Source organism: Nelusetta ayraudi, unplaced genomic scaffold (genome assembly GCF_046127955.1).
Source record: "Nelusetta ayraudi isolate G7.1 ecotype Tasmania unplaced genomic scaffold, CSIRO-AGI_Nayr_v1 ptg000017l, whole genome shotgun sequence".
Taxonomy (NCBI): Eukaryota; Metazoa; Chordata; class Actinopteri; order Tetraodontiformes; family Monacanthidae; genus Nelusetta; species Nelusetta ayraudi.
In genome coordinates, this window is record NW_027466067.1 from 1,870,366 (window position 1) to 1,897,533 (window position 27,168).

The following is a 27,168-nucleotide window of genomic DNA, read 5'->3' on the forward strand; positions in this document are numbered from 1 at the left end:
TCACACCAATTTGGCTGCCAGCTGGACATTCACTGTTTTTTGTCTGTTTGTTTGTTTGTTTTGACCAATTGTGTCTCCAAAGGAAGATTCAGCCAGCATTTCAGGAAGTTTTATCCACTTCATGATGGCCCACCAATTTCAGCAAACCACTGGAAGATAAGAAGACCGCTCGAGAAGGAAATGATGAGGTGATCCAACTCGGTTGGATGACCGTGACGACTGTGACTGCCCTGCAGATTAAAACGTCTTAAGGTTGCTCCGAAATTGAATCCCTGATTAAAGATTCGGCACCTTAAATACGCAAAGGTAATGCAGTGACCATCTGCTGCCCAAGTGGCCTTTTTGCAGCGCCGCGAAAGAAGACAGTAACAGATTTGACTTCACTGCCTCTACACACAGACGTCACCTGCAAGGATCACTGGCACACGTGTGTTACAGAAACAAGGAGGCCAAATTCTAATAAACTCTGATTCAAACAGTCCACTTGCAAAGAGTGTCTGAAAAGTGCTCATGGCACTGGGCTGTAACTGAATGTTTGCAATGGGCTACATCTCATAACCTGACATGCATATATATATATATATATGTATATATATATATATATATACACATATATATATATATATATATACACATGTATACATGTGTGTGTGTGTGTGTGTGTGTGTGTGTGTGTGTGTGTGTGTGTGTATATATATATATATATATATATATATATATATATATATATATATATATATATGCATATACATATGCTTGTGTGTATATATACATATATATACACAATATACATATGTATTATTATTAGTAGTAGTAGTAGCAGTAGCAGTGGTAGTGTAGTATGTAGTATGGCATTGTATTGTCTTTAACACTCACACCCTTTCTTAAGTTTACTTTTCATTTCTTTTAATCCCTATATTTGCTATTGGCACAGCAACATTTCTTGTAATGTGACACGTAATGAAATCCTTGAATGTTTCAACTTGGCAGACACAACCATGCAAAGAAACGACTCCGAGTGACAAACGACATCTGCTGAGGAGGATCCTGGGATGGCGGTGCTCCAACTACAAGGTAAACAACAAGGCTTCATGTGAGCTGATGCACAGGAAGGCAGCAGCAGCAAATCACATGCCGTTGTCACAGGACTGCACTAAGCCAGGCTCACCCTCCTCACTGGCCTTCACTTCTGGAGCCCCTCTGATGGATGAAGGTTGAGAAAGCACCGTGCAGTTTATATACTTTAACACAAGTGATTTCACAACTCATTGACGCATCTGGCTGGCCTGGTTCAGCATTATGGAACTTTAGTTGTCTGCCTGAGAACACAGCCGTCCTCGTCCCTTCTGCACCTCCTCTTTCCTCTTTTGCACCTGCTGAGACGACCTTGTCTTTGGTACATGTAGCTTTCAAAACAGGCTAATGAGCTAGCTTGTGACGGGAGCCTGGGCGAGAGGTGTTGCCGTTGGTTTGTGAAGTGTTGTCATTGCTATCATGCTATTGTGCAGGAGTGGCAGGCAGGCAGCCAGGCAGGCAGGCTACCAAAGTTACACAGTCCTTTATCAGGCCAGCAAAGAACACTTGGTTGACCCGGCCAGGGTGCTAATCTGAAAGGCCTTGCCAGTGAATTGATAAACCAAATAATGTTGAACACAAGAGAAAAAAAAATGTCACGATTAGATCAAAGACTAAGTTGTAATAAAAGTATAAATATAAGTATGTTTGGGTTTGTAAACCAGGTTGTTTGAGTTCATTGTTGATATTGTTTTGCTGAGTTTTCGTTTTGAGGGAGCTGAGCTTTCAGTTCTCCAAAAAAAAGATGAAATTAATAGAAATGCGCAGAAAAACGGGCCAATCAACAAATAAGCTGATATTCACCAGGTTTGCTGCTTTTGGGTTGGGGTGAGACAATTACACAACTAGTACAACTAACCCATGGCTGGTGGTTAGCTAACTGTATGGTGAAGATAATATTCATGGAGCAGCTTGAAAAAAAAACCCTGTGGATTTGGTTGGTGTATGCAGCCAAGAGGGGCTAGAAGCGATCAAATGTGGGGATATCTGGACTGTAAAAGATCATAATGGATGGATAGTTGGATGGATGGAAGACTGAGATTAATAATAATAATAATAACTAAAGGGTCACTTTTGGACAATGCAAACAATTATTGTTTTGTTGTTTCTTCACATAAAAAAAACTGACAACATAAAAAATAAAAAAAAAATAAAAAAAAACAGCACTGGTTTTAGGAACAGTGATAACCAGTCTCTCAAATTGAGGCAAACACTTCTGAACAATTCAGATTTAAAAACAAACAATTGAGGCCCTTTTAAGTTTTTAGGACAATAAAGCACTCAGGATGGGCGCAAAATGATCCAATTAAAATATCTTTGATCATGCAAAACAACAAGGAGATCCAACCCCAGAGGCTGATCGACTCTTTAGTATCTATCACCACTAATCCTCAACTGATCCCTCAACTCATCTGCAAGGTGGGGGTCCAGGGGTGGGGGAGGGGCGGGCGGTGTGCTCCCAGCTGTCAGTGGGTGAAGACGGGGTTCGCCCTGGAAGAGGCTCCACTCATCAAACGACTGACATATGGAGATTAAAAAAAACAAATCCACCAATGGTCACATCCATAGCTAGCTACCGCTTGACATTTTGTTTTGTTTTTTTTTTTGGGGGGGGGGGGGGGGCCTTGGGAACCGGAGGAAGTGACAGCGCCCCCGATGGGGAGAACATGCTAACGTCGCACAGGCGACCCAGCTGGCAGCCAAAGCCTGCAAAGTGCACATCCACAAACTGCTGACACACTGAAGACAAGCTGACAGGAGAGGGGCAGAGAGAGAGAGAGAGAGAGAGAGAGAGAGAGAGGGAGAGAGAGCTGCTCGTGTCGGGAGGATTTTGCCCGACAACTCGGCCCAACACAATATCTACTCTGGGAGCCGGGGCTCGTTTTTTTTTTTTTTTCTTCCTTTTTTTCCCGAGGAAAGAATGGAAGAAAAAGCAAACACTTCCATAAGTAATGCATGAGCGGTACAGTTGGCCTCACTCAGTCACATGATTTATTTTTAGCTCATGTGAACAGGCAGTTTCTCTGCAGAAAGATACACAGAGGAAGAGAGGGAGGGAGGAGGGTGGGAGAGATGCAGTCAGTGATGGGGGAGGGGTTCTGGCACGGTATTAAATGGAAAAAAAGCAATCACCCTTCCATCTGGACGATATATGAAATGCATCTGTTTCCATGGCTGGACTGAGAAACAGTCGCAGCTAAAGGGTTAAAAACTCCTCATGAGGCAACTGGCTGCAGCGTCTCGGCCAGGAAATGAAAATAAGGCAGATTTTTTTTTTTTTTTAATTTGTCTGAGATGTCGATCAAGCAGTGAGTGAGAGTGATAGATAGATAGATAGATAGATAGATAGATAGATAGATAGATAGATTTATCCTGATGGAAATTCATTTTCTCGACTGCACAGTCATTCACCAGCAAATTAGTTCATTATAATACAGCATAGACAATAAGAGCATCATTAAAATAAGGAATCCCAGGTGATGAATTGTCATTTGAAATCCTGCACAGAGAATCTGTTGCAAGACGAGTAAACAGGAAGACCTGTTTAAAAGGCAAAGCACATCTCTGCAGAGACGACGGACTGACGGACGGACGGACGGACAAACAGGGGCCTCTCTCTCTCCCTCTCTCTCTCTCTCACTCCCTCTCTCTCTCTCTTTCCCTCTCTCTCTCTCCTGTTAACCCACTTTCGCACGCTGGGCCAATCACGTCCGTCCGTCCGTCCTCGCGCTACGAGTCGCAGTCAGGCTGTCTCGACTCGTCCGACACGCCGCAGGAGTTAAAAATCAGATGCGTGTTCCCCCAACAGCACAGCTGTATTTCTGTTTCCACAACACTACGACGAGAGGGACATCAAAGCTTCCCTGTAAGTGTGCGACATCGCTCTCTCTCTCTCCCATGCTGGTTAGACCAGGATTTATTTGAATTGCAGCCAGACAAACTCCCCACTTCTGCCCCACAGGCACTTTGTCGGAATAGCAATTAGCTAGCGACCTCTATTCCCTCCCCCTCTAGAGTTTCTCCTCTCACTTTCCATGTCATTTAGCTGCTTTCTCAGATCTGCTTTTACCTTTCAATGCATTTTTTTTTTTTTTTTTACCCAAAAGCCCTCCTCCATTTACATTTGGTATAAATCTTTAAGTTTACTGAAGAACATCATGGTCCTCATGCAGTTTAAACATCTCATTCTCCAAGACGACTGTTAGTATTTTTCTTCTTTAAGAGACACACAAATACTTTAGATCTATTTTCTCTTTCTATTTCTATTTTAGATAGTCTAGTTTGTACCTTTGCATGTAAAGCATGTAAAGGTACGACGATAACATCTAAAACATTATGTTGTCTGTTATAGAAGAAACATCCTAACAATTGTAAATATTAAATGAAGACACAATGATTCCCGTTCAGTTTTCTCATCGTTCTCTTCCAGTTTCACATGGACACTTTGATGAGAGCAAATGAAGAGCGAACTCATGTGTTCTTAAGCCACATTTCTATCAGGCCTCTTGGCGTTGGCTACCAAGAGGAACCTTTAGCTATCATCCGTTTTGTCTTCTTTTTTTTGAATTCTCTTTTTCTTTAATGGCTCTTGCCGCTGGCTGGACAGTTTCGTCTGTTTTTTCAGCCACCTCATCTTCCCGTCACCAGCTTGGAGCCACGAGACGTGACTAATTTATCACCCCAGAGTTTGTAGTATGTGGAATGGACTTAATCTGGTGGCCACCAGAACCCCTGCATCTTCCTTTCATTTATGCAATTTCATATCATTTCACTTGATCTGGATGTCTACCCATCCCAGAGAGAAGGAGCCCTCTTCTGAGGTTTCTCCTTTATTCCCTGTTTGGGGTGTTTTAGTTTTTCAAGTTCAATTCAGGACAAAGGGTGTAAACTGTAACTGCCTTTAAGAAATAAGGCTATCCAAATAAAATTGGATTTCTCCCCAACCAAATTAATGTGTCTTTACGTCTGTGCACCTGTAGATACTGTTTATTGGTCAATTGGATGTCATTGAAAACACCCAACATGCATTTTAAGAGTCCAGTGTGTCAAATTTGGCCTGAATTAAGATTTCCATATTGGTAAAAGCTAAATATACTGCCCATAAATACATTAATAACAGTGTGTACCCACAGTACAATAAAGGTCACTTGGTTTTCCTACCCTTACAATAGTTCTTATTTATAAATAAGAATATACATACATCAATAAGGATCTTACTGTATTGATCCTCCTTTTTAGCTGCCATCTTGCACCGCTACTATTTCTAAGGAAGCCCAGTGTGGACTGGCCTGACATTACATATCGTAATTAGGGTGAACACTCACGTCTTCAAATAACCCAGCGAAGAAGAGGGCGGACTTGGTATCCAGGTTTGTGTGCACAGGCCACCGTAGTTCCCTGGCAAACTCGGGAGAGGGAGGGTGAGAGGGTGGGTACTGCGATCTAAAACGTAACCACTTGATGTTGCGGTTTCTTCTCAAAATCTCCAAATATTACACACTTAACTTTAAGAAGCAGTAGCAGAATGCAGGTTCTCTTGCTACGACAAATATCAGCACATTAATGACATTGTATCAACCAATCCAGAGGAAACATAACTAGACTTCAGTGAAAGAAACAGGTACCATGGTGGCAAACGGGTTTAACTTAAAGCTGGAGAATGCACACTCCTGGCAGTTGGGGTAAACTACTGCTAAGTAAACTACATCCATGTGACGCTCTTGTACCTGTTTCCTGTGCCGAAGGGTGAGATAATGTTGTCCAGCATTCAGATTCGCATCCAACTCCATCCAACATTGCTTTCCCACTGATTTGGCAAAACAATGCCAGATATGTGTTTTGTTTTTGTTGTTGTTTTTTTTTACTATGCAGAGCTAACCAACCAATCATCTTTTCCCCTACCAAAAAAAAGCAGCTGCGCGTCTGTGCACGCATTCGCATGCTGCCCTTTTATGAGCCAACGGTTCAAACCGCACGTCCAGACACGACTGCAGAGGGAACATAAGACAAGTATGTAGTAAGGTTATAAGAGTGATCTGATTTCACACTTTGAAACATGGCTCGCCAAAGGCAACTGTGCTAACTTGAAAACTGTTCCACTCTAGTGATAATAAGCTTTGAATGCATTTTCACAGCTGGATCACAAGAAATGTGGGAAACGCTTTGTAAAGTTCCGCTGTGCGTCTTCATTTGAATCTTTCCTTCTTTGATCAAATATTATTTGAAAGCGACAAAGACAGACTAGAGGAATAAAGAGGAAGCATTCTGCAAGGGGGGGGACTTTCACTACTACTTTTATGGCTCAATGATAGCAGTGTATGATGCCAAAGGGTCAGACTGTGTGACCAAGGGACAATGGCACTGTGTCCCTTTGACTCACTTCAAGCTCTTGAACTATAGTCAAGCGTGCTTTGCCAACCTGGTGCGGACAAAGTTGACTTACAGAGTTCTTGTTTTTTCGACCGACGTAGCCAATGAGTGACCAAATACAGTGAAGTATAGAAAAAGAAAGAGTCTCAACATGCTAATGTCACTCAATAGTAAAGAATGAAGATTGTATTTATTAACCATGATCTTCTTTAGAAGGACTGACAACAGACGTGCAAACAACGACTCAGGCCAAACTGGTACGACGGGGTCTATATGGGGAGTAAACCACTAAAGAGTTTTCAAGGCTGAGGACACACACACACACACACACACACACACACACACACACACACACACACACACACACACACACACACACCCACACTCAAAGGTCTCAAATGATTCTCTTTCACTGAAATAGCAGCAGGTAAGGTGTGGCCAACCCCAGGTAATGTACTCCAGTGTCAACCCACTCAATCACCTTAAAAACACAGCCAGCTGCTCACTCTGACACACACACACACACACACACACACACACACACACACACAGGTAATCCAGTGATTCAGCCGCCGGCTCTCCTCCATCCGTCAGTGTTGAGGCTCTGCTCCTTGTATCTGGGGGAGTGAGTGAGTGTGAGAGGAGGTGGAGGAGTGGGAGGAGGTGGAGGAGGAGGTGGAGGGCCTGGCCAGCCGACACACCTGACACCCAACACTTCACACTTCACACTTCACGCACTTGAGCAGCGAGGCCACTTTCACACCGCATGAAACAGGCAGAGCAAATCCTCCTTTTTTTGCGCTCCACGCGACGCTTCCACGGCACCGCATGAGGTGATTCACCTCAAGAGAGATGAACACAGAGTTTCTTATGAAATAATGTATCAGTACTGGCAACTGTATTATTCCTCTTTTATCTTTAAGTAAGACTTTAGATATGAATCTTTCAGGGACTTTTAAACATAAAGGAAGTCAGTAGCTAAACTGTGATAATGGTCAGATAAGATTCAGAATTAGGTCACATTTTCATTTTCTTCATGATGTGGAAAGTGTTAGAACGCTGAAAGGGAACCTTTTGTTTCCTCTGGAACGAGCTTAACGCTGCCAGTGTGGCTCCAGCGTGTGGCCGCTGTAATCGAAAAGGGTTTATGGAATATTGGCAAATAAACGTGCAAGGGGTTGGGTGTGTGCGTGCTGGGGGGTGGCGGGCAGGCCACAGGGGGCTCGGCCATGGCAACCCGGGACATGTGGGAGGCTCGACGGAACACGAGAACAGAACAGCATGAAAATGATGCAGGCGAGCACGAAGGTGTAGAGTTTGACAGTGAAGTAAGGATGAGCCAAGGCTTAGGTAAAAAAAAATAAAATCTGAATTTGTAACTTTTACAAATTGTTTTAATCTTTGGGCAACTTTGTTTAACAAAAGAAATGAAACTGAGCGCTCTGTTGTTAATCAGCAACAGTTTAAAGGTCGAAAGTGGAAAACTTTTCAGGATCCCTGGTATTTAAGGAGGCCCACCCGACCGTGCGTTGTGTATTTACAACACTGTCAGACCGGCTTCCTTATAAAAAATGATGGTGGCAGCTAACTAGGAGTAAGAGTAACAGTTCTAAAGGTCAACCAAATGACTTGACTAACGTATTTATGGGCAGTATCTTAAGCTTGAATCAATATAAAAATAAAAAATCAAGCCAAATTTTACATTCTGGCCCATTGACGCACAAAACTACTCAGAGCATGACATAAAAGCAAGCCCATCTGTAGACATAATATGAAAAGCAAAGTAACTGGTGTGCACAAAGTGCAGCACGTGCTGCTGGCAGCTACTTCCACTTGGCACTTTTCAATAATTCAGTGGCCAGTGCGGTGACCAGTCGTCATCCCCGCCTCGCCAACTGGCTCTGTCATCTCTCTGAGTGCTACTACATTCAGCCACGAGCTGCAGGAAATAAAAGAACAAACAGATCAGGGCTGATTGATTCTGTTTTTATTGAAGCTGGGCTTCAAAGCCGTGTGAACCGCAGAGCCCACCTGCAGTTGGCTGTGCTCTTCACCCAGCCACAGTGTCTGTGTTTCATCTAAATTATTCAGCCTGCTCCAGCACAAGAGACTCCAATAGCCTTCATGTTTACGGCTGCGCTGATGGGGCGCAGGGGCAAAATAAGATGCGAGGGATGTTACATAATTTAGGACAATTAAATACTATCTGGTTGATGTGAGGGGTTTGTTTGTAGAGAGTGGAACATGAAGTGAGAGGCCTGGAGTGCTGGCTTCTTCTGAGGGACATTATGCACTTCATTCAAATACTAAGAGGCTACATGAGTGTCCATCAAGCTATAACTGAAGCTGGCTGAACTCCTTGGTAACCTTCATGTCCATCCAAGAAGCCCGACAGGACAAACATGGTGGCTAAATTTCATGTGTACCTGACCTGTCGTAAACAGCACCAAGAGAATCACTACCTGCTGTGCATTATTCCAACTGACAAGTATTGCGTGTGCAAAGGACCAATCATAAACTGTTTGAAGAAAAGATAAGCTAGCCTCGTTTTGTCACAAAAAATGTTAACTATCCTCACAGTGGTGTGGAAGAAAGTTTCTGGACACTTTGTGCATTAGTGATGTACTGTATTGCGCCAATAATCAGCCTCAGGTCTACAAGCGCAGTTCATTTTCGTGCAGTCACCAACATGTACCCACATGCTTCACGTGCTGCACTGTTCCATCCAGCTCGCAACTGGATGTTTCAGCAAGATGACGACGTCCCTTTGCAACACATCCAGAGTGCAAGAACAAGAAATTTGGTTTTCTTATTTGGTCTTAACAATAAACAACAAAATGATTTCCATGTGTGTGCCTCTCATGCAAACACAAATATTGTATGACAACAATTAGGACGAACATTTTAAGGTTGGTTCTTCAAACTTTTTACCACTACTGTGGGCCACAACAAAAGAATGGAACCTTTCAGTGAGTCAGAAATGGTCAAAACTGTGAAATGCTTTCTGTTATTTGTAAAAGAAAGTCTTTTCCTTCAGAAAAGGGCTTCAAGCCCAAAGCCTACGTGCAAATGGCTTCTATTCATACCGTGTTGTGATGAAGGCATCGGTAAAACACTACAAAGACACTGGAAAACCGAGGTTATGTTCTGATATGTAAAAGATGTTTCACTAGACGACGACCAAGATATAAATTCCATGATCTGAACTGATTATTCTAAACTGCACGTCGTTACAATCTTACTAAACCTGGACTTGGCGGTGACATCCATGTCAGGTTATGTAATCACCACTAAAAAAAAAAAGAGCATTTAAAAAAAAAAAAAATAAAGACAAACAGTACGAACATGAGGTTGATGAGCAGCAGGGGTGCTTGTGATGATGGGAGAGAGAGAGAGAGAGAGAGAGAGAGAGACAGAGAGAGAGAGAGAGATCCCAGGCCGCTGTGACTCACTGGCTAAATGAGCCAGGCGTGTTGCCCCCTGATGCTCTGTGACCTAGATTGACAGACACAGGGAAGAGCGTAATCTCTCATTCCTCCACTACCCTTCTGCTCTTGTGCGGAACAGAGGCCCAAGATGAGCAGCTGAGATGAAAGGACACGGCCGCCCTCCTCCTCCTCCTCCGAGAGGAAAGAGGAAGAGACCGCCGGTCAGTCAGTCAGTCAAAACAAGATCCAGCTCGACCTCTCGGAGGCAGACAGAAAAGGAAAGTGTTTGCCGCGCGCCAGACAATCCCAGGCTGCGGGCACATGCGCGCTGTCGGGCTGCGCAAACGGCCGGAATCATGGGAGAGCAGCGCCGTGAATCACTGTGACATCTACAGCTGCTGATGCCACCGCGTGCTGACTTCCATTTGTTCATCTTCTAGCGTCGAGCAGCGAGGGAGCGACAATATTTACTATGGTTTTGCATCATGTCAACAACGATAACGGGTCCTTCAAATTGAATGTTTCCACGTGAGGTGTCGAAGACCAGACGGTGTAAACAAATTCCACCCTGTGACATTGAAGCATGATTCTGATTCTGTTGTGATTGTGATTCTTCTGGAATGGCAGGGCTGACAAAAACACACAAAGCCGCCGATGGTGTTCACGTTAGCCAGCTTGCTGTCAACTTAAGTTAACATCCTATGTGCATGGTCACATAAATAACACGCACATAAGCGGTGCCTATGAGACAGAGAAGGTTCTTGCTGTGTGGCTTTTTTACTAAGAACTTAAAGGTCCAGTGTGTAAACTTTGGCTTGATTTATAATTTGGATGATTTATGATTTTTATATTGGTAAAAGCTTTACATACTGCCCATAAACACATTAATAAAAGTGTATACTTGCAATACAATAAAAGTAATTTGGTTTTCTACCCTCGGAATGGTTCTCAGATATAGAGCAATAAAGGTCTCGCTCCCAGGTAGCCGCCATCTTGCGCCGCCATATCTTTAAGGAAATTTGGCTGACAGTGTTCAAAATACGAAACACGCTGAAAAATGACTTCATTAAAAAGCGATATCAAACATCCAGCATTGATACCCTGCATCCATGTACACACAAAACAAACCCAGTGAAAGTCAGTCAACTGAGCCGCCGTTACGACCGTCATTAAAAAGTTTATTGTATTTACTACTGTGGTCGGCGGCGGATAAAACCTCAGCGCTGACAGCCAACCTTTGGCCTCCACTGGGCAGGCTGGGGTGTGACAGACGCCAGAGACAGTGGTGCCTTTCACTGTCACAGCACAGACACATATGCTTGACGGTTGGCAATTGTTTTTTTTCCACAGTAGAGCAGTCAGGAGGAGGTCGGCGAATATGATGTCATATCGAAAGAACATTCATCTCCCCCCCCCTTTTTTTTATATTTGCGTTTTCTAGCTGATGTCATTTCCCAGCAGAGGTGGGAAGTAACAAAGTACAGTAGATTTTTCAAGTATCTGTACTTTACTTGAGTATTTCTTTTTTTGATGACTTTTTCTACCTAGATTTGGACACAAATAGCTGTACTTTCTACTCCTTACATTGGAAAACATGCTTTTTACTGTTCTGTTCAAAGTAACTCACTTATTATTTAATACAGATGCGTTGCTTTAAGTAGAGCTACTGGCACTGTTGTGTAATTCAATACTAAAATGGATGATATATTACGGGGAGATTATTTGAGAGTACCTCGGCTTTGGGGTCACAGTTCAGTACTGTTTCAGTACAGAGAAAAATAAAACATTTTGAAAATGACATTGATATTTGTAATAAGTGTAAATATCCAATAATGGTTCACTGGTCATAACTATGACTGAGTTACAGTTTGGTTGTGCTGACAAAGAAAGCAAAGCAGTTAAAAAGTATCCATGCCAGTCATTTCAGTCCAGATTATTCTTATAACTTTTTCATTTTTGCAATCAACAAAACATTTTTACTTTTTACGTAAGAATGTCTCAGAAACTGTCCTTTCTTACTTTTTCTTGGGTAAAGGAGTTGAATCAGAACTTTTACTTTTACTAGAGTATTTTTTTTTTTTACATAACTATCCATACTTGTAGTACAAAATGTGAATACTTTCACCACCTCCGTTTCCCACTTCTCACTGTTGTTTTGTGAGTTTGTAACTCTTACCTAGTTTCCTTTGTTGCACAGCACTGGGCTACTCTTTAAAAGTAGCCAGACAGTGAGTGACGGATGATTGAAATAATACCTACAGAGCTGCTCTCATGGCTGCAGCAGAGTAACACCAACTGAATGAAAACTCGTCGTGCACTTGCTGCTTCGGCCCCGCGTTGAATCAGCATGTGGTGGCTGCATGTGCACAACCAAAAACCGAACATTACTCCAGCCGGAGCTCAAGCTATGAGCTGCTTATTCAACAATCATTCAAGAGAAACAAACTCCTCAAATCTAAAACACTTGCGATCAGCAATGTTTGGGAGAATGATGAAGAGCAGCTACAAGGCAACGTTGAATAGAATGAATATAGTATTCTGAAGCTGGTGGAGGGTGGTGGTGGGGGGGGGGTGCATTCTACCAGGGTGTGGACAGAGTTGACCCAGAGCCGTCCATCACTGGTTCGCTCGCCCACCACTCACATGCATGATAAACACTGAGGCAGCTGAGCCGGCAGTGCCCACGGGCTCCTGAGCTGAGCAGCTTAAACAGTTGTAGTTCAGTGCTCCAAATTCCAGTCGGGCTCAATCACCAACAACACTTTGATCCCCTCAATAGCTTTCTTTGTGTCCTTACAGTCACGGAGGTCAGAGTTTCTCTCTCTCTCTCCTTCTCTCTCTCTCTGTGTCTCTCTCTCTCTCTCTCCCCGTCGATCGCACTGCACTCGAAAACAGACTCGCGCTCATCGTTGCCGTTAAGAATTCATTGATGCACATTTTCCGTCCGCTCGCTGCAAACACGGCGGTCCCATGTGTCAGGACAAACAATGCGCTGATTGTTTCCTTGTAAAAGATACCCATGAGAACATTAAGGGACTTATGGGGAAGCCAGCTGCCGCTCACTCTGCTCCGTCCCGTCAGCGCTGCGTGTCGAGCCGCCGTTGCAAGCGGAAAAGAGCATCATCGCGCCGGATTGGATGATGCGGAAATACGAGCGCAGCAGCATCTGGACGACGCAAACCTTCATCATTATTGAGACTTCACCCACCACTGAGCTCTGCCTGCCATCCCCCAGAGGCCGAGGCCAGAGACACTTTACCTCTCGCCCTGCCCGGCTGCCGTTGGGCAGTGTTGTTGGGATTACTCCATGAGAGTAATCCAACTACTGATTACAGAGTACTCCTTACAAAGTAATCTAATTACTTCTTTAACTACTTTTTTTCATAAGTAATCAATTACTTATTACTAATCACTTTAGTTAAAAGAAGCAACAGTTGCTCAGTGCTTTGGAATGAACTTTATTGCAAATATTGCCTCTGTCCTCTTACCATGAATGAATGTTTGCTCTCTGAACACAAACTCTACATTCCACAAAACAAAGTCATGCACAGCACTGGTACCTTTTGCCCATATCGTTAAAATAATCTGCGACATCGCTGTCTTAGGTTGTTTTTCTAAATTTCAGACATTTTGTAGATAATAAGACATTTACAGCTTGCAAAATATTTCGGAAAAGTAACGGACACGTTACTTGATAAAGCAATTATGATATAATTACCATCTCGCTACACTACTCCGTTATTGAAAAAGTAGTTTAATTACAGTCGTGGATTACTTAGTAATATATTACTCTCCAACACTGCCGTTGGGAGGGGAGGTGGTGGTGGGGGTCACATGACTTTATGAGAATTCTGGCACAAGTCATCTTGGAAAACTCAGCCAAACCTGTAAGACTTCAGAATCCAGCTGTAATCCAACCTCAAAAGCGTCAAACCCTCAGCAATCGTGTAATTGTGCCACAGGCTGTCTGCGTCTCCAACTGCCATTAGCTATTTTAGTTAAGTTGTTTTTTTTAGCTCCTTAAAAATGGAGTTTATAAGCTGCTATGTTAAATCAATCTTAGATGAAATAGACATCATGAAAAAGAGCCCTACAGCAAAGTATTACTAAGTATTATTTGGTTATTAAGAGAAAAAAAAAGCACATGGTTTTGTTGAAACGCTAACAAAACGTTGTGACCCAGAGGGATGCAAATACATCACTAGATCCTGTCAATAGTGGAGCTGGTTAAAGCATTTCAACTACCTGTGCTTATGCGTAAACAAACCTATGATGCTTTCATGTGATTTCCATAAGGAACCACGTACTTGCTGATTTGTCCCCCCCTTCGCGCTACCTTTCAACCCTTCCTTTGCAACGCCTTCATCCTCTCAAACCACAAGTGTTTTTATTTCCTTGTAAATGTGTGTGATTGATGTGGGACAAACGTGGTTAATGACTGATAGCACTGTCTGCCACTATCAAGTGCACACTTGATTGCGCCATGATTTCCCTTCAGCCACTGCTTCTCACTCCCCCTGTGCTGAGCGGAGCGTCAACATCCCAGCCTTCATTAACTGCACTCATTATCACGTACTTAATTGCTGCCTATTATTACACAAAAACCTTGAAATGTAGCAGCAGTTAAGGTCAAACCGCAAAAAAAAAAAACCTTGCTAGACTCCGATCATTGACGAATTAATTAAAATATATTTCCTGGGGATTTTTTTCACAGCTGAGTCGTCGATGTGTTGCAATTTCGACAATGCCCCACTTATTATGTGGCTTCTTACTCTAATGTGTCTTAATGAGTCCGAGAACATTATGGGTCGTGTAAACACAGGCCCACAGGCCCAGGCACAGAAAAACAATATGTTTTTGCTGATGTATTTTGTATTTATTTTAATGTCAGGCGACCTTGAGTGCCACGTAGTGCCCTACAAATAAAATATATTATCATTATCATTATCATTATTACTGTAATATTGACGCATCTGTTCCTGGAACTAAGTGTTGTGAAGAGGTTGAACAAGTGGAGGTGGATGGTGCTGACGACCTGCGTCCCGTCTCAGCAGGAGGAGGAGCTCCTTCACCTCCTTTCAGCTGAGGGTCCCATCGTTTCGCTAGCTCTTGTGCATGCGTCTGAGGGTGCAAAAGGGACGCTGGCATCATCAGTAGCCAATACAGCCCCCCCAAACACACACACACACGCACCCCCCACCCCCCATCATTTGGCTATCCATGTGAAGTAACATTACTCATCCACCCCCGGGCACCTGAGAGCTGCACAGCACCAATCAAGCTGCTGTTGCTGCACTGTGTGATTCACAGTGCGAAGAAGAGGGGACTTGCATAACAGTCGGCACCATATTCCCATTTCTCCACAGCCATCCTCATCCTCATCCATCCTCTTCCTCACCCTCATCCTCATCATCCTCAGCAGCCAATGCAATGTGCAGCAGCTTCAGGACTCGGAACAGTTGAGAGCAGCAGCACCACGATGCTGTGGATAACGCCAGCCACAGCATCGATTAAAACACACACACACACACACACACACACACACACACACACACACACACACACACACACACACACACACACTATGCTGTCAAGTTATGGCTTTCTTTTAAACGGCTATGTGAGCAATTCAGGTACATGATATGAATCAAAACAACATCACCGAGGATTTAAAAGTAAAGATAAATATGCCAGAATAATAATAATAATAAAAAAAAAGAAAATACATGTATTGAACTAGCATACGAAGCCATCTGCTACCCCGTGTTCCATTAAGGCAAAAGGCATCGCTATGTGATGGAGGTATGACAGCCTGGAAAAGGAGGTCAGTGGGCTTTTATCGCCCGCTGGTCTCCCGTCCCGTCCCACTGCTGCAGCTGCAGCAGCAGCAGCAGGAACAGGACACTTCACACAAGTACACAATCCAAAACTGAACTTGGTTCAAGCAGTCCCTCACAGACGCCGCTTCCCCATAACCGAGTCCCAGCCAGCTTACCTTCGGAGAGCTCCAGATCCAACTCGGCCAGCTGGTCTCTGACCTCTTTAGGCAGAGCCGACAGATCGACGCCGCGGTCGGCCATGGTTGTTGCGAGCAGCACGGCAGCGCTGCGGAGGGTTTGCGACGTCTCGGGCGGGATGACAGCACGGTAGAGTCCGGCAAGGTAGCGGAAGAATACAAAAAAATATAATCAAAAAAATCAGGACGTCGCAGTGTTTACTCCATCTTCGTGACTCCCCGACACCGCCATGACTGTAGGAGATGACGGCGGGGTGGCGGGGGGAGGGAGGGAAAAACTGGCCAGAGGAGTATATCAGTCACATGACCAGGGCTGATGGAGATCGTTGTGACAGTGGTGGAGTGAAGCAGACTCCGTGCTCCATCTATCGATGGGTTCTCAAAGCTTAGCAGGAGAAGCAGCGAGAAGCAGGAGTCCCAACAGTCAGCAGCAGACAAGCAGTGCGGCAAAAAAACAACAACAATTTAAGCTAGCTAGAGGAATTATTTCATTCAAACTCTGATATTAAAATTATATTACCTTCACACATTGGCTTTCTGTTCTATACTGAAAGTATATCAGGGATGGCGAATGTTAAAAAAAAAAAATAAAATAATAATAATAATAATAATAATAATAATAATTTAAAAAAAATAATTAACCTCCCCTAATAAACGCTTTGCTATGGCATGTATCCGAAAGGACTCCGTACTTTGCCACCCGAAGTGCAACCCTTCCTTCCTTATCTCCCCACAGTTCGGGTAACAGCGCGAGGTAAACTGTAATGTCCGGGCTGTATGTGAATGCAGCAGGAAAGCCCTCCCTCGCCAGACCAGAAGCTGCCTCGTGCACCTGTATTTCTCTGGGAGGCGTTTTTGAATGTGTGCTTGGTGCGTTAGTTCGTAAACACGACAGACCACTTTTGCTAGCAGGCGAATGTTCTCTTTCCTGAATCACCCTCAAGGGTGGCGCAGTCAAAAAGGATGTAAATATTAAGCAAAGCTAAGGCAAAGTTTTGTTGAAAGTAGACAAGAAACCCAAGTAAACGTCAGAATGGTCGGAATGACAGTCAATTTGTTATTACTAAAAAAAAAAAGAAAAAAAGTTTTGTTTAGTTTTTGAGGTTTTTTATCAAATAATTTTTAATGAAAAGACAAAATAATGAATCATTTTTTTATTTGCACAAATGATGCTAAGGTTAAATTGTAAAAAATGAATAAAGAAATAAAAAATAATAAAGTTTGCTTGCTTTGCATGTGAATTTTCATTGCTGAGCAACTACAGAGTAACAATGGTTACTGTTCAGGAGTTGGATGACTTAAAGTTCCCAACATGAGTTGATTTAAAATCACTAAAGAAAGTTTCTTTAACACGGCCCCTGATCACTTTTTTTTTTTAAATTCAGATATCTGACTTTTACCATCACTGCATGCCAGATGGAGATGAGTCCACCTACTCAGAGTTAGTAACATCCTTGGTGTCATGGTGCAAGACAACCTTCTGTTTAATTGCAAGCAAGATTAAGACAGTTTTGCCTGGCAAACTGTTTAGGAGGCTCCAGACATGAATCAACAGGCCTCTACCCACAAACCGCCAGGCTACTGTGTTCGTTAAATATACTTGCACATAAAGACTCACTCAGGCACGCAAGACACGAGCACTAATGTAACTTGACTCCATTTTAGTCAGACTGCCATCTTTGAAAACAAGATATGGTACTTGGAGTGGCTGATCACTGCGTAATTATAACTGCCAGCTGCACAGCAACGGTCTGTGTCAGACAGATTTAGTGAATCAGCCACTGTGGATACAATTTGGAATAGGATCAGACCTTTTAGTTAAGTTTGGTGGGGTTTTTTGTTTTTTTTTGGCATTGTAAGAAAGATTTCCTCAGAAGAAGAATGGTCAGAAAAACAAGAGGGTCCTGGCAGCTCAGGCTGCTCAGACAATGACAATGATAACGATTATTATCATTGTTTATTCAGATGGTTGGAATTATTGGAAATATGAAGTATATTCCTTTAAAGAATTTTTTTTTCATCCCCAATTCTGAATGAGCTTTTCTATATTGGTTGTGTCTACTCAAAAAAATCCCATAGGACCTTTTGAACTTCTGTTAAACATAAACAAGTTGTTCCTGTATAAAACCAAGAAAAAATACAACCATTTCCAAAAACAGGGACAAGTGAATAAACAGTGGTATATTGGAAACATAAAGCCTGTCAAATATTCCTTAAAGTATTCAAAAGTAAAATAATTATTTGATTGTTTGTGTTTATTACACAAAATGTACTACACACTATGATTATTAGAGTAAGGTGTGTTTGATCATTTCATGAAAATAGTATTGACGGTTTAAGGCATCACTTTTTGTTAATTACCTCACCTTCAAGGTTAAAGGTTAAACTCTGTAGGCGTTGGAGAGAATGTGTGTCATTTATTCATTGCATTCAGTTTTATTTACATTTACACTGTGAGAGGGTTTGAGATGCGAGTTTTAAGGAATTAGGATGAACAAGTACAATTACAAAAAAAACAATAATAATGGACCGGCTTGATATGGCAACAGAAAAATAACATCGGAAAAAACTATGAAAGGAAAAAAACATTGACAAATGGTGGGAGGTGTGTGTGTGTGTCGGGGCGGGGGGGGGTCTCGACTGCCTTGGAAGTACATTGTGGTACAAAAAATTTCCGCGTTACAACACGTTTCCAAATAAGCACCTGGCATAAGTCTATGTCATGACACGTGATGCAATTTCATTTCATATTTGAAAGCATCCAAGATCAGATGTGTAATTCCCGACACAAGTGCACTACTCGCAGATCCTGTTCAAAAAAAACAAAACAAACAAACAAAAACCCTCAAGTGCATAATTTCCTTGGTCAATATGACAAATTGAAATTAAAAGTGAAAAAGACTAGAAAACATCAAGAAGCTCCTGGCAACACTTCAGTTGAGAGCAACTGCATTGAGCGACTGTGGCCCATTTTTATTAGGAGAAGGTTGAAGCTAATAAACATGGGTCAAATAAAGCTGCACTCCAAACTGCAGGATTGGCAGAAGGTTCTTTATGTTTTTAGTCCTTTTATTTCCTTTTTTTTTTTAGTGTACATGCACCTTGGAAGCTGGTGAAGCCGAGTGCAGAACCACGGACCCTGCCTTCCAAAGTCAAACGGCTGAACACAGGAAGAATGACATTTAATAGAAAAATATATCCAACTACTTTTTTCCTCAACTGAAATGCCGGGGAAAACTGTTTAAAACCTAGAAGGCTCCATTACGGTCGTTAAAGGGCCTCTCTACAGCTAAACCATGTCAAGTGTGTTACAGCAAGACCACGGATAAAAACCTTTACACGAGCACAATTTCTGCATCAGTAATTTCATTCGAGAAAAAGGGTGAGGGGGGCGGAAAAAGAAACGATGGCTGGACAGTAACCGTAAAACGAAGCGCACGCAAAACAAGTGGTATTTTTCAGGCTCGCCGCACGATTCTTGTGTTCCATGCAGTCCGTTGGGTTTGATACGTACACGACTAAATGTTGACGCTCACTCTAGATGGCTTAAAAAACGGTGGTAGAAAAGTCAGGCACACACTCACAAGGTAAACTATGCACACAAACGGTTGATGTGCTGCGGCGAGGGGTGGGCCACCCGCCCCACGAGAGTCACTCCCAGCAGCTTCCCAGTCGGGCCGCACTCTATTCGCCACCCTTCAGAACACACACACACACACACACACGCCACTTCCCGTTGTGTGATTGTTACAAATGCAAATTGTAATTTATTTGCATTTGTCTGCAATCTTTGTATGGCAAAGTATTAAACTGTGACGACCAAAGCCAATTTTTTTTGTTCCCCTCCCCAACCGTGAAACCCTTCTTCAGTTTAGTGTCGCGTTTTCAGTTACATCAGCGAGGGTTCCGAGTTTGTCAGCCGTCGTAGGTCAAAACCATTTATGCTTTTTGTTTAAACACAAAAAAAAAATTTGGTCACTGCTATTTTTTTATTTTCTTTTTCTATGTTACAAAACTGATTCACTCGTCGCATTGCCCGACCCTAGCGCACTAAGAAGTCATTTGAATTCATGGGAAAATGAACACTTGACGTAAAAGAGGAAGAACTAAAAAGCAGGTAAACGAGAGAAGAGCACAAGAATCACTTCCCAGAACGCCTCTGGCGGAGACCCAGCAGACAATCTCAAATTACGTCATCGTGTGATGTCAGTGACCAATATCTGGATTTTTGTTTTTTGTTACAGTCAAAAAATACAATTAAAACCGTCAGCTCGAACAACAATCAACCTCACAGAGCTGGAATGAAACAGCGTCACTGGGGTGAGATGAAAAGAAACAAAGCAGATTTTTTTTTTTTTGAAACATTCACATGATCCATTCCAATCTACGACCTTTCACAACGAGACACCAACCCCGACCCTGCATAGCAAGTGTCTGCCATGTTGCTCATATTTACAAACAAAGGGGTGGAGCTTCTCAGAAAAGGTGGGGTGTGAAGTTGGTGGAGCAGCTGTGAGTGGAGGAGGACCATCTCCAGCCACCTTCTCAACAGTCCAGCTGTTTCTCACCTGCAGACCCTCCACCGAAAAGACCTCCGAGATGTCCGAGAGAAGAAGAATCTGATGAAGAGCTCCCCGGCTCCTCCCGCCTGCTCCCCGTCCTAGCAATTGTCTTGCTGCCTGCAGCTTTTTTTTTTTTGTCCCTCTCCCAAAATGACAAAGCTAAGTCTCCTTTTAATACTGAACGAATATACGGTTTTCCGATACGGAGGTTTAGCTCAGCTCCGGGATGCATGTAGTGTGGGAGGGAGAAGAGACCGATTCAGCGGCGAAGGTAAAACAAAAAAGAATGAAGAAGAGAGGGAGGGGTTGGAGCAGGAGGCTGGTAAATTTGGCATTAAATAAAGTGTATGGATGAGCGTATGTCACAACAACGTCCCCGACGACACCAGCCAGTAGTACTGCCTGCAGTGGTAAGGAGAAGCACACCGAGGGTTCCAGGACACACATTCAGAAGTCTTTGATCAGGGCCGCTTCCTCCCCCCTCCCACCCCTTCCCCTTGTGTGTGTGTTTGTGTTTGTGTGTGTGCCCTTTGAGTTCACGTCCATCCGTCCATCCGTCCGTCCATCCGCCCATCCGCCCGCCCGCCCGCGTCTCGAGGAGGATCATCTCAGGGTGGGCTGCGATTGGGCCAGAGGCACGTCGATGATCCCGCCCCCCGGCTGGCCCGAGCCCATGCCTGCCAGGACCGACATGGCCACCGCCTCGGCGGCGCGAACGCTCAGCCCGTTGATGGTGGCGGCGGCGGAGGCGGGGGAGGAGACGGCGGTGGCCGGGCTGGCGGCCGAGGCCGGGGGCGACAGGCCGTGCCGGATGACGGCCGCCGGGGAGCCCAGCTGCTCGGCCGCAGCGTCGCGGGACGACTCTTCTCCTCCTCCTGCAGCTTGAGACACACAGACACAGTCACCCTTCCAGAGGTGAGCGGGCGGAGAGAGCAGCGTTAGAGGAGGCGGGATGGCTGATGGGATCGTGACTAGACGCACGCGCACGCACACGTGCACAGACAGACAGACAGACAGACAGACAGACAGACAGACAGACAGACACACACACACACACACACACACACACACACAGACACACACACACATATAGACAGACAGACAGACACGTGCACACACACGCACGCGGACAGGTGGACGGACGGACAGGGTGAGTGGTGGTGATGGTGGTTACCCAGGTAGGCTGCTTTCTTCTGCATGGCGGTGACGGGACAGTCTTTGTGGGCCAGCAGGAGCTGCTTGAGCTGCGCCACCTCGCTCCTCAGCAGAGTCACTTCATTCTGCCGGCGGCAAAAACAAAATCAAACGAGAATAAAATGTCTTGCTCCCAGTGAGCTGCCATCTCGGACTACCATATTTCTAAGGAAGCCTGGTGCGGACAATCCAGGTCGTCTGACAGTGCGTTTCGTATTCAGGGTGAACAATAAACCAACGAAGAAGAATATCCAATTTTGGGCGTGCAGGCCACTGTAGCTCACTGGCAAACTTGGGAGAGGGAGGGTGAGAGGGTGAGCACCGCGATCTAAAATGTAGCCACTTGACTTAACCTTTAAAGAAGCCTGTCTGACAGTGCCAGCAATACAAAGCACAATGTCAGGCGAGCTTCTTGGAATATTTTACACACTGGACCTTTAAATCATGGAGGGACAGTGCTGTGGAGGGGGTGGGGTGGTGGTGGTGGTGGCAAGAGGACTTACAGACAGGGAGACGTTCATGCTGACGAGATCGTCCGCCTTCTTCTCCAACGAGTTCACCCACAGCTTCCTTTTCTGCCGGCATCGGGAGGCGGCCGCTCGATTCCTCTCCAGAAAACGCTGCCTCCGTTCGTCGGGGTCCATTTCCGTGGCCCGCCGTCGCCGGCCTCCTGTCGGCTGAGCAGGGGAAACCTGCGGAATGGTGGGGGGAGGAGAGCAGTAGGAGAGCGGGGTGAGATCGTGGTGGAACGTGCGTTTGGTCAAAGGCTTTCAAACACTGTAAGAGCTGCTAGAAGACCAATAGAGAGAAAATGACGTCCTAAAACATTCTTGTGCAAAGCAGAATAATTCACAACCATTTCTTGCCGTTTCAGTGTTGATCTAAGTTACAATCGGCAGTGACTGTGTGTTGGCGACACAATCAAAATCCAAACTTTAGTTGCAATGAAACGGCAATTAAAAATTAATCAGAAAAAACTCTGCCGATCGTGTCTTACCTGCGGTTGTGCAGGCGACGGTGCGTCAGAGTTCTGAGACGGCTGCTGACTTTGCTCCGGTCGCTGGGGGACAGCAGGGATGGGGGAGCCCGCCGCCGCCCCCCCGGGCCCATCTTGTGTCCCTGTTCCTTGATTACTCAGAGCTGCTTTGAGCCGCTGCAAACAACAAAGCGTGCAGGCTGTTCAATCATGAGGCAGAGTTTCAAGAACCCGTGAAGATGACGGTGCGTGCGCTGGGAGAATACTGCATGAAACATTGCGACCTTTAGAAAAAAAAAAAAAGAGAAAAAAAACAACAACAGGATGACAAGATCTCACCAGCTTGGCTTCAGAATGTAGGCTATACCCAGATGGCGAAGATGAGCCACTGCTAGCCCCGCCCACTGGCGGCCCTGGAATGCCAGGGATGTTTGGCACCGAGTTTGCCGGCCTTGCGAGCTTTGGATGAAAACAGTGAACATGAAGACCTTTAGAAAAATGCAGATATATCACAGGGGAAGCAAAATTAAAAAAAAAGAAAAAAAAAAAGATTGGTGAACACCTCCTGGCAAGAAAGTAAGCTATAAAAGCAAAAGGGGGTAAAGAGGTAAGTAAAGACATAAGACATACAGCGTACACAAGTGTATTGGCAATAACCTGATAAAGTAAGTAAATACGTCCTTTTGTGTTCCTAGGTTAAAAGGTATTTGTTCCATCACAAAGATACTGTGCACAACATCAACCCATTCATTTATACTACAGTGAGTGTCTCCCTCTTCAGCCACTTCTTAGATAAGTTTTAAATGTGTGTGTGTGTGTGTGTGGGCACGTGTGCAATTTCTTGAAGCTTTTAGAAATGACTTACTGATATCACAGAGGTCATCTGCACAGGACTGGGCAGAAGAGGGACAGTCTGTCCATTCGGTAGGTGTCTCACCAGAGGATAGGAGCTTGTTGGGGAGCTTCAATTGGGACAAGGACAAAACAAAATATCATCACATACTTTCACACGGCTGCTGTCACAGTCTTAATGTTAAAGGGGCAATAAGCAACTTTTTTCATTGTGCAATTGAGCACGACACGTAAACCAAAACAGGGGCCACTGAGCACTACCTCCTCATTAGGATTAGCATTACCATGCTGGACATGCTAAAGTTAGCATAAATTATGCATGATAATTTCATTCGGTCAGAGCGCTCCTTTCCGCATAAATCCAGAGTGTCGCCTACGGCACAATGTTGTGTTGCAATTTCTGTTTCCGATGGATGGCAGGAGGTGGAGATTCACAGGCGCGGTCGAAAAGTAACAAATAAACAAATGAAAGATAAAAAAACACGCTCGTTTGCAATTTACCTGAGCTGTCTGTTGGAGGGCGGAGCTTGCGTGATGACAGATGTCGGAGACGGCATGGTTGGGTGAAGCGGGTCATTGCTCAGGTGAAGGGGAAGAGAACCTGGGCGGACGATGGTCGGGGTGGGAGTCGAGCTCGCCACCGGCTTCGCAATGATCTCCTGTTAGCAAAGCACACGTTACAAACTAGCTTCTATTTAAATATGCACATTGCCTGCAAAAATAGAGACACGCGTTGATCCAGAAACAAGCCAAAATCAAGAGTGAATTTGTAAAACCAGCTCTGTGTATGTGTGTGTGTGTGTTCTACCTTGCTCCACACCCTTGAGTCCTGGCTGTCATCAGACATGCTGGACGAGGACTCTGGGCTTCCAGGGGAGGACAAATCCACTTGCAGCGGGGCCTCATTCTCAACTTTAATTTCAGATGGTGTTTGTAAAGGAGGAGCCTGAGAGGGAAAATGATGTAAAAAAAAAAAAAAAATGCGGATGAAAAAACCTTTTCCCACATTTCTAATAACTTATTTGTATTTTTAATTATAAAATGAAAATTAAAAAAATACATTCACCTGTTTTCTTACCGAGTGCTTTGTCCTCTGATCATCTTCTTGTGCTTTGCAAAACTCGTGTTCAAAAGAGGTGGCTAGCTCATTAAACAAGCCAACCTCCTCACAATTCTTCAGGAAACGTGTTGGTGTGGGTGTCTGATCTGCAAGATCGAGGACACAACATGAGCCATCATTCTCATCCTCGATTTTCTCAATGCAACAAATTTTCTTACAAAACACCACGGTTACCTGCAATAATGACAGAGTCTGTTCTGGCAGGTCCAAATTTTAATGTCATTTCATGCTTGTGTTTGTGGACTGACAGGTGGTCTTCATTTGTGAACCTCTGGGGTTTTAAATGAAAAGAGCAATTTCAAAGAGTAAAATTGAAAATACAGAGACAAATTACACTATTATAAAATAATAACTCACAATGATAGATGATGATAATAAATAATAATAATAATAATAATAATAATAATAATAATAATAACATTCCGAGATTGTTGTCAACGTAAATAAATCTTAGCTATTCTACAATTCAATTAACGATGATTCTGTATTTGCTGAATAACCATGAAATAAGCACTGAAAAGTAAATGGTTACAGCAGTGCTAGAACAATTCCTATTGGATGTTGGACTGGATGGAGGCTTAACAAACATTGAAAAAATGTAAAAAGAAAAAAAAGAAGGGAAAAAAAGAAAAAAGGAGAGAAAACTCAGGTGTTGAAGGCAAAACCACAAGCACGTACCTGCCCACATCCAGGGGCAGTACAAACAAATGGTCGGTCATCCCCCATCTCAGGCAAGTGTTCTGAGACAGGGAGACAAGAAAACTGAGCAAATGAGTTGCTGACTTTCCACATATTTAGATTCACATTGAGAGAAATCCTCACTTGAGGTCAGCTATGTAAAGGCCTGGACATTGAGTCAGTCTGGGCGACATGTGTAATAACGTACACCTGTTCGGATAATAAGCAACGTTAGCACTGACATTTCCCTCTGCTGGCGTGTATTACATGACCACAGAGACACATGGTGACCCATGAATTGTTTTTTAAGTGCAACACCTGGAGATGACCAGGCCGTCCACCAGCGGCCTGTTTGTGAACGGTTCGTTGTCAGACTCGATCGCGGATCATCGGTGACGGGCGAGAACGATGAGGCAGCACATCCAAAGACAAGCAATCGCAGCAATTATATCGTTCCGAACGACGGCACCACATTCACGCAGTCACACGCTGCTGTCACACAGCGATCAGCGCAGCTCTATGACTTTGCAGGCAGGTGTGCAGACTGCGGAGAGAAGCTTCTCGAGTGACACATTGACACATAAATGGTTACCTGAGACTTTATGAGAGAGAGAGAGAGAGACGGGCCTTGTTGCTCGCTAGCACAACCTTATCGCTAGCGACAGCAAAAACGTTTCGTTTCCCGAAGCTGACAGTTGTGTCACTTTTAAAGAGCCACAGGCGAGCATCGTAAAAAATGTTTACGGAGAGTAAAAAGTGAAAAGAAAAACGAGTGGCGAAGCCTCTATTTTAGAGAAGCTAGCAGTCACAACACGGCTAGCTGAGCAGCAGCATGCTAAATGCTAATGGGAGCTTCGCGTCGCCTGTCTTGTGAGTTCGCGCAGGAGGAGGCAGCAGGCTGCGCTCGGCGACTCAACTGTGGTTGTGTCATAACGCCGCGTCCCGCTGTCTATTTCGTCCAAGTACGATTTTAAACGTTAGACGATCCGGTAATATGGCTAACTTACCGACGCCTCGAGAGCCTCTTCACTCCTCCCTCCCTCCCTCCTTCCCTTCCCTTCCTTGCTCCGGGACAGTGTGTGGTGCTGCTGTACTGCCGTCTGCCTGCTGCTTGGCCGTTGTTGACACTCTTGACACTTCCATTAGAAAAACACCGCTAGGCCTAACGCTATTACGCAACGGGATTGACGTCGGCAGAAAAGTAAACGGTGATGTGAAAACCTCACGTGTGACGTCACATTTCTCCTGCAGGTTATGTTATGTCGTGAGGTGGTGACACGTTAACCTCATGCGCGCTGATGTAACCTGATATCATTTTAAGTAAGTAAGTAAGTAAGTAAGTACAAGGTGATAGTATGGCCAGTTTTTATTTTATTTGAAAAAAGATCAATTAATTATTGAAAATTAATAATAGAAAAAGTGCGGGTACAATTTGTGTGATAGTAAACATGAGAAAGTGGTTTTCAACGTGGTACACTTAATAAGGATCTTCTGCAATAAATACCCATACTAATGCAGGTTCTTTCAGGCATTGCTGCTTCATTACAAACACACATAATCACGTGGCGAACCACAAGTAAATAAGTTTGGTTTATGTAACATTTCAGCAACTATTAAATCAATCGTTTTCAAGCATGCACAGGAAAATAATTTGTACCAATTTGAAAGCCACCCAATATTATAGTGACGGCGGTCATACCGGTTTACTTCAGCAGTCTTTGACTTATTCTTCAGTAGCAGGCTAAATTAATTAATTTGCCTTTCAAAATTTTTTGGATCAGAAAGTTACCGTCATGAGCAAGGTGTTGGAATTGTTCCCTGAGAGAGATGGTACATTGCGATCCTAAGGGTTGGGTACAGTCAGTCATGATAATCAGGTATGCATTAATACCAGTACA

At 44.0% G+C, this 27,168-nt stretch overlaps 2 protein-coding genes across 9 annotated transcripts in view; both read right to left on the reverse strand.

Moving 5' to 3' along the window:
- Positions 1-16,383, reverse strand: part of dip2bb (disco-interacting protein 2 homolog Bb) — a 44,787-nt gene extending 28,404 nt beyond the window's left edge. For 2 of the 4 annotated variants that reach the window (XM_076024629.1, XM_076024628.1), the window contains exon 1: positions 15,868-16,383. In XM_076024629.1, the coding sequence (XP_075880744.1) occupies positions 15,868-15,952 (85 nt within the window). In that variant the 5' untranslated portion in view covers positions 15,953-16,383. The remainder of the gene's footprint in view (positions 1-15,867) is intronic. The other 2 variants (XM_076024631.1, XM_076024630.1) reach the window with 1 other exon arrangement.
- Positions 16,384-18,290: 1,907 nt separating this feature from the next.
- On the reverse strand, positions 18,291-26,467 carry atf7b (activating transcription factor 7b). Of its 5 annotated transcripts, none has more exons than XM_076024625.1 (12): positions 26,278-26,467; positions 25,271-25,332; positions 24,767-24,863; positions 24,551-24,678; positions 24,281-24,418; positions 23,974-24,134; positions 23,486-23,582; positions 22,960-23,079; positions 22,642-22,797; positions 22,148-22,336; positions 21,625-21,730; positions 18,291-21,331 (listed from the first exon to the last, which is right to left on the reverse strand). In XM_076024625.1, exons 2-12 carry the CDS (start codon positions 25,316-25,318, stop codon positions 21,054-21,056), a joined length of 1,518 nt encoding a protein of 505 aa, XP_075880740.1. In that variant the 5' UTR covers positions 25,319-25,332; positions 26,278-26,467; the 3' UTR covers positions 18,291-21,053. The 5 variants fall into 5 exon arrangements, with proteins under 5 accessions (XP_075880740.1, XP_075880738.1, XP_075880741.1 ...); XM_076024623.1 differs by having other exon boundaries at positions 24,539-24,678; XM_076024626.1 differs by having other exon boundaries at positions 23,974-24,131; positions 26,278-26,466.
- Between the last annotated feature and the right edge of the window lie 701 nt (positions 26,468-27,168).

Coding starts and splice junctions, on each gene's coding strand:
- atf7b (XM_076024623.1), bottom strand. CDS start 25,318: ATGGGGGATGACCGACCATTTGTTTGTACTGCCCCTGGATGTGGGCAG. Junction 23,583..23,973: donor CCCTCCAACAGACAGCTCAG/GTAAATTGCAAA, acceptor TCCCAATTGAAG/CTCCCCAACAAGCTCCTATC. Junction 22,798..22,959: donor TACATTCTGAAGCCAAGCTG/GTGAGATCTTGT, acceptor TGTTGTTTGCAG/CGGCTCAAAGCAGCTCTGAG.